The sequence below is a fragment of the Aulonocara stuartgranti genome, assembly GCF_965226115.1.
Source record: "Aulonocara stuartgranti genome assembly, chromosome: 7".
In the NCBI taxonomy this organism is placed as follows: Eukaryota; Metazoa; Chordata; class Actinopteri; order Cichliformes; family Cichlidae; genus Aulonocara; species Aulonocara stuartgranti.
In genome coordinates this window covers 31,415,583-31,422,861 of record NC_138945.1, presented here as the reverse complement: position 1 = coordinate 31,422,861, position 7,279 = coordinate 31,415,583, and the positions used below count along the sequence as shown (strand labels likewise).

The window sequence follows — 7,279 nt, the reverse complement described above, 5'->3', positions numbered from 1 at the left end:
TATTGCAGTCACATAGAAATTCATGGTAAAAATGCTTTGTGTAGCACCATTTCTCTAATGCATCCTCTTGCACTGAGACATAATAAGATACTAAGGGCCTTGTATAAAGAGAGACATGCAATGAAATAAAATAAGATATAGTTTGGGCTCAGAGAGAGAAAACTCTACCAGTGATAATGTCAGTAGGAGCTCCTGAACCAGAGCAACACACCTTTGAAAGTGATTGTGGACATTTTTGGGTTTTCTTCTTTAGAGAGGTGTTTTGGGTTAAGTATGATGGCAAGTGTAAATATCCCTTTCTAACTGCCTGAATTCAGATGCATGCAGACCTTGTGAAAAAAGATCCATCGTACTCTTAAAAAAAAAAAAAAGAAGTCACATTTAGTTCTGACGTACAAACTGTTCAATAATTATGTTTATTTGCAAGCAATACAAAGAAATATACTTAATGTGAATTATGTATGACAAACAAAAGGGAAAAAGCCCAAAACATTACTGATATAATGCAACAAATACAGCAAAAATGTAACAACATGGCAAATTTTGAAAGACAGTTAAGTCAGCCATTCTTAGACAAAATCAACATGTTTTTTTTTAGATATGAATATCTTAGCTTTTTTTATTCTATTAATGTAACCAAAATGGAATTTTTACCAAAGAAAAAAGGTTAAAGAGCACAAGCACTAAGTATGATCTCTAACCTAGCTGACCTAATAAGCTTCCATTCTAGATTTATATTTTCAAAATGAGGATGCAAAGACATGTGGGCAGTTTGTCACTTACAAGAGTCTATTTAAGTCAGTAGAACGAGTCCCATTAATAATTCTATTCATAATATGTGAGTTTTAGTGCTTCAGTAAGGAACTGTATGAGAAATGTAAATGAAAGTGAGGAGAATTAATGAACTTATGCCTACTGTAATTTGTTCATATGTTCAAGAAATATCAATAACAAGCTAAAACACATCTATAAAACAAAACTAAAACCAAAGAAACACAAATAAAAACAGAATGCCCCGTAGTGGAATACCAACTTGTCTACAAAACAATCATCAGTGATTTAAAGTGACTGTGTGCCACTGTGGAATAAGCAAGCTGACTTGAAGAGAAATGTTGTGTACAATCTTATAATAAATATTTCATCAATCCCTTTCTACGACACTGTTAAAGAAAAAACCTTTCAAGTGTAGATTCTCTCTTTCTGTCCAGTGAACTTTAGGGTCACATTGAGCCTATTCAGAGCATTTGCTAAATTTTCATCAACGTTTACAAAAAAAACTCTCAATGAGAAAAAGAAAAAAACAGATGAATGAGGTACAAGAGCAACTACTGCTAAAAATGACCATGGTATATCTGTATGGCTGGTTTCCAAGTATTTCAGAGACTTAGGGTCTGGGGTGAGTTAACTGATTCAGGTTTAACATTTTTCAAAATTAAAGTGAACCTGTCAGATGGACAGCTCCCGGTAAACAGTCAGAAACTGAAATCCTGAATTCTGAAGTAGCAACATACAAATGACTACAATGTGGCCATGTTCAGTCTCCTGAACAGACAAGCTGCAAAAAGAAAATGACTGCAATTACTTAACCAGCTGAGCATGCAAAGTACAGTGCTGCTGTGGACTGCCTTTTTATTTTAGTTTTCTCTCCTTATCTTATGTACGGAGGTCAGTTATTGCAATTTGGTTATTTTTTTTTTTGCTTAGGTAAGTTTGATAAATATTTCAGATTGTTTCTTTTTGTTTGTTGTTTTGGTATAAAGGCCACCATGAAGTTACACTCAGCTCCTTATTAGTGTTCCATCCTAAAGAAATAACATATTGTTAAAAACATTTAAAAATCATTGTAAAATTGTACCAACTGTGTGATGTGGCTGCTTGAAGTCTGATTAGGATGGGTCACCTTTATGTTGTGGTCTGGCTGGATCACACCAGACATGTTAAATAAAAAAAAAATTAAAAAAAACTTAACTAGAACCTGTTTGACTAAATGAAATAGGCTATAAGTCCTTAAAATGAAATAATTCCTACCTTGATCTCAAGAAACCCAAGAATAAATGTGAACAAATTCACTGAAAAGAGTGGAAAGAGTTAAAAAGGGATTTCTAAGGCTTTGGGACTCCAGCAAATCACAGTTAAAGCCATTATCCACAAATAAAGAAAACTTGTCCTGACACTTACTAAGAGTGGCCAGCCCACTGAGAGCACATAGAACGAAGGTTTTGGAGTGGTATAGGATTGCCTTAGACTGCTCATACTAGAAAACCTTCCAGTAAATTAAGTTCTGCAAAGAAAAGTGGGCAAAAAATTCCTCCACAGTGTCGTACAAGTTCTTGCAGCCAAAGGTGGTGCAACCAGTTATTAGGTTTAGGGGGCAATTACTTTTTTACATAGGGCCATGCAGGTTTGGATAGCATTTTCTGCTTAATAAATTAAAGCATCATTTAAAAACTGCATGCTTTGGCTATTTCTATTTAAAATTAAAATGTGGTTGATCAAGTGAAATATGTAAGTATAACAAATATGCAAAAATGAAATTAAATAAAGTAAATAAAATAAAATAAGAAATCATGAAGGAGACAAATAATTTTTCCCCAGCACTGAGTGCTTGGGCCCAATGTAAGTATTCATTAAATCATTAAAACAGCAAATCAATGCCTTTTGTACAGGGAAAACCAGTTAACAGTCAGCATCAGCTTCAGTGTGAGCATTCATGCTTAGTCTGTTTTGATGCATACGTTCTAGTATCCGATGTATGCTACTGAAGCCGGGCCTGTCTGATGGGTGTGTACTCCAACAGAGCCTCATCAGATTATAGAGCTCCAAAGGACAGTTCTCAGGACAGGAAAGGATGTGACCATCCCTCACATAGTAAATAACCTCCTCATGACCCATACCATAATATGGCTGCATCCCATGGGAGAAGATCTCCCATAACACCACACCATAGGCCCAGACATCTGACTCTGTAGTATAGCGATTGTAGAATATAGACTCTGGAGGCATCCAGCGAATGGGGATGGCATCATTTTCATTGGCTTTGTAGTAATCAGCTGAGTAGATGTTTCTGGAGAGGCCAAAGTCTGCAATCTTTACCACCATTTCCTCTCCAACCAGACAGTTCCGTGTCGCCAGGTCACGATGGACAAACTTGCGCTCAGACAGGTATGCCATTCCTGCAGCAATCTGCTTGGAAATCAATAACTGCTCTGTACAAGAGAGAAGCCCGGTCTCCAGCTCAGAGGAGAAACTGCGACCCGACAAGCTAGCACGACTGAGGGTGCGCACTGACTGGGTTGGAGATCTGCGACGCAGGAACTCGTTGAGGTCACCATGGGCCATATACTCAAACATCAGACACATTGGTTTACCCACTGCACACACACCTGAGGAGAGAGCACACAGGAAACTATGTGATGGCCTATTATATAGATTAGCGCTTTTATTTTCCCACCACAGATGTTTTTAAAGAAGAAACACAAATATTTACCATAAACACATCAGTCCCATCACTGAAAACACTAAATTAACAGTTTTTCTTCTACAGTATCACATAATGAGTTCATTTACCTTAAAATGCCAAAAAACCCCAAAAAAAACTATTACCCAGACATAAACACAGATGGGCATGTACTCACAAATAAGTCATGCATAAGTTCTTACATCTACTTTAGTGGATCTTTGATATAAATATGATATATTTATTTTTGGCAAATTAAGTTTCTACTTTTTTTGGACTTTTTTTCCTGAGCTGGGTTTGGGGAAATGATGGCAAATGAAGGCAGATTATTAAATTGAGAGTGTAATGACTGAGGCTGCTCATGTTATAAATATCACTTGTGATTAATACAAGTTATTTGAAATGTTGTGTTTACATTTTTAACAGTAAGGGCTTCCACGGGCTTTGGATGTTTGATGAGGACAGCACAAACAGTGCTACAGTATCTTTAAAACGACATGGATTTATTTGTTAAATGCCAATTTATACTGAATATAGTGGGAATGCAACCTTTATTTGACAGAACTTCCATACTTATTGGATAAAAACTTAAACTGCAGGAGTGAGATGTCAACTTTAAAAAACAAAACAAAAATCAAGCATATGAATGAGGTCTTTGGTGAAACAGGATCTTGACAAAAGTGACAAAATTCATCCTACTTTATTTCCTCCTTATTTACTACAACTCTATAAAAGAGTGTCTGTCTGCTTGTTTGTTCTTCCATTCCTGTGAGTACTTGTTGCAGCTTGTGAGCACACACTGCCAAGACTAGCCCTCCGGTCTGCCATCCGTATGGTTCACAAAAAAGTTTCAGTTCTTTTGAGCACAAGTTAAAAAATATATTGCTAGATGAACAGAAATACACCACTTTCAAACAGTGCCTTCAGTTCACTCTTCTTTTCCTCTCACTTTAGTGCATGAATAGTGTAATTTATGCAGTTAGTGCATTGAAATGTACCAACTTATTATTGGCCGCAGTTATAATTTTGATTGACTGCATTTACTATTGCTTCTGTTTTTCAATGAAAGAAACTGGAAGCTCAATGGCCCATTGGTCATTTTAAATCAGTTTAAACATTGTTCAAACCCAGTAACATTTATTTCCCCTCCTTGTTGAGGTTCCAAAGCCACACAAATTATGAAATGTGTCATGCTGAATTCTGGGGAAATCAATGAAGGGCCTTATTTAGCTAGACGGAAAATCACTGCACAGGCAGCCCTTGGACTGCATTTGGCACTGCCCTCCAGGGATGTCCACTGCAAGTAAGGGAGTGCTCATATAGGTGCAGCTCAGTGGTGGAACACAGAGTTGGAACACTGTACTTCAGCGCACAGTTGGTCAGATGTAATCTTTTTTTAAATCTGATTGGATCAAAAATGTTGAAATAGATTCAAAATTTTCAAAATTGTGGAATGAGACAACCTTATGTAATCCACTCTTTTATCATTACTATTATTATTTCTCTGTTATTTTGAGCACACAGTTATTTCAGGAATTTAGGATTGAGAAAACTTGGATCCAGTTTTATTTTATGTAGCATCATTTATGAAACATCCATTAATCACATCGTTCTAATTATAATGATACCATGAACTGAGACAATCCCAAGCACAGTTTCTCTTCCTTAGCAGATGAAAGTGCACTGAAGACATTTTCATCTGGTAAAGATAAAGAAAAAAATTGTTAAATGAAGAAATCTGAATCTTTTTTCTTTAATTGAGTGATGAACTTTTTTTATTTATACAAATAAAAAAAAATTAAAGTATTCACTCATTTGTTAAGATAATTGTACAGGCAGAAAAGTGGGACTGAATACCTGATCCTGGATCGTGAAATGTGAGATTTCTTAATCCAAATCCAAATTATTCTGATCTATATTAAACTTTCTGAACAACTGAAGCCAGAAGCTAAAGTATTTGTATTTAGTTGTAGTTCACTTTTTTTGCGATTGCAACATACTTCCAATGAACTTTAGGGGCGAGGAGGAGGTTGGAGGTCATGTTCACTTAATTCATATCCTGTGGGTCACTAGATAGAACAGCTCACCAAAGAACAATTATTGTGTGTGTGTGTTTGTGTGTGAAGGTGGCTGGGTGTATATGCTTCTGTGTACAGGGTGGGGGAAACAAGTTGTAATTTAGTGCCAGTGACCTTTGCTAAAGGACGGTAGCTGGATTAAAATGTTTCACTCATTGCTAAATATATAGAAGACAGAGGCCACACACGGCACAAGACACATGTAGACTTATGGTATATCTAATTCTGACGCATTCGTGTTTTGGATGATGCATATATTCCTGCACATGATTTACGGCTGTATTATTAGTCTAGAGGATAATTAAAGGTTAAGGAAATAATCTAATCAACTCCAGTTTCATGCACACCAGAGTCTTTGCTCTTAGTGTATCACTCTCCAGATGAGTCATCTAAAATGCCACTCAGAAAATAACAAAAAATAGTGAGTGAGGGAGTGACTGAATGCTAATTTTGAAGAAATATATTGCACAACGACTGGAGCTGCAAAAGAAAACTTCTTTGAGCACAGCCAGTGATCAACAGCTCTGTTTACTCGCTGACTGCACCAACTATGCTGTATCTCCAAATGTCTTCCTGGAAATATATTTGGATGTGAGCTGTTTGTATTAGATTAGATAAGCTGCATTAGTGAAGATACGGAATTTTAATAGAGCACATTTGTTTTATATTGGCCAACAAAGGCACATTAGTTGTCAGTCAGCACTTGTTTACTGGCAAACAGCACTATGTGGATTATTCTCGGACTTTGATAGGTCCACAGTGGGAAACAAACAAAAAAAAGCATCTGAAGAGAGTGAATTCTTTCCGAAAAATTGCTGTTTGGAAAATCAGACTCAGGGAAATACTAAGAGGCAATCTTTTCTTTTTAATTTTATTATTTAGTTCTTTTTAATGAAAGCTCTACAGTTTTTTGAAAGTTTATTGTTAAATTGTTGCTTAACATAAGCAGGTGAAAACTAACAACTGAATAGAAATATTATTTTAAATGACCCAAAAGACTCTTCTATGAGTTGAAAAGCATTCTTTTCAAAAGCTCTTTGTTTGGTCCGGCTTCTTTTAAATAACTGATTTATTTTAGATACCTAAATGCACTTTCAGGCCATAAAACTCTGAAACCAAATAATAAATGTCGATTTCTATCAGTTTTTACATGTCCAATTCTGTCTTTTCAATCTTGTTTGAGTTTTTTTCTTCTTCCTCCATTTCCATGTTTCTGTTTTTCCACTTTACTTCTCCCTGAAGTAAACTCAGGGATTCGGCAATTATTCAATGTAAGCTCCATCTGTGACCGTTGTCTCTTTGGAAATCAGATTTTTCGTTGCACACTTTTTCTCTCTCGTTTGCACACAAGCACACACTAACCTAAGAGTCGAACTATGTTTGGATGGTCAAATGCGGCCATGAGTGCTGCCTCTCTCTGGAAGTCATTCTGCATGTCAGCTGAAGCTTCCTCCTTCAACATCTTCACAGCAACCATTGTGAAAGACTCCATGGGTAGCAGGCCTGGAGCTCTGAAACAGACACAAACAAAGATATTCATGAACTGAGCACGAAAATATTATATTATCAGTATTTCTATTGTATTGTTAATGTTTTTGTCACTAATGCATAAACCAGACTTTTGTTACCATATGTTTCAAATGTGTATTTTAGCTTTACCCAAAAGTGTCTAAGTAAACAACACAGCTATTTAAGCGTTAGAAATATGAATGAAACACATATATGAACACATATTTATGCTAAT

General features: G+C 36.0%; 1 protein-coding gene across 7 annotated transcripts in view; it reads right to left on the bottom strand.

Moving 5' to 3' along the window:
• Positions 1–383: 383 nt before the first annotated feature.
• The window catches only part of musk (muscle, skeletal, receptor tyrosine kinase), a 118,543-nt gene continuing 111,647 nt past the window's right edge, over positions 384–7,279 (bottom strand). For 5 of the 7 annotated variants that reach the window (XM_082538840.1, XM_082538838.1, XM_082538837.1 and 2 more), the window contains 2 exons: positions 6,898–7,046; positions 385–3,383 (listed from right to left, as the gene is read on the bottom strand). In XM_082538840.1, the coding sequence (XP_082394966.1) occupies positions 2,677–3,383; positions 6,898–7,046 (856 nt within the window). In that variant the 3' untranslated portion in view covers positions 385–2,676. Of the gene's footprint in view, positions 3,384–6,897; positions 7,047–7,279 lie in introns of all 7 variants that reach the window. The other 2 variants (XM_082538843.1, XM_082538839.1) reach the window with 1 other exon arrangement.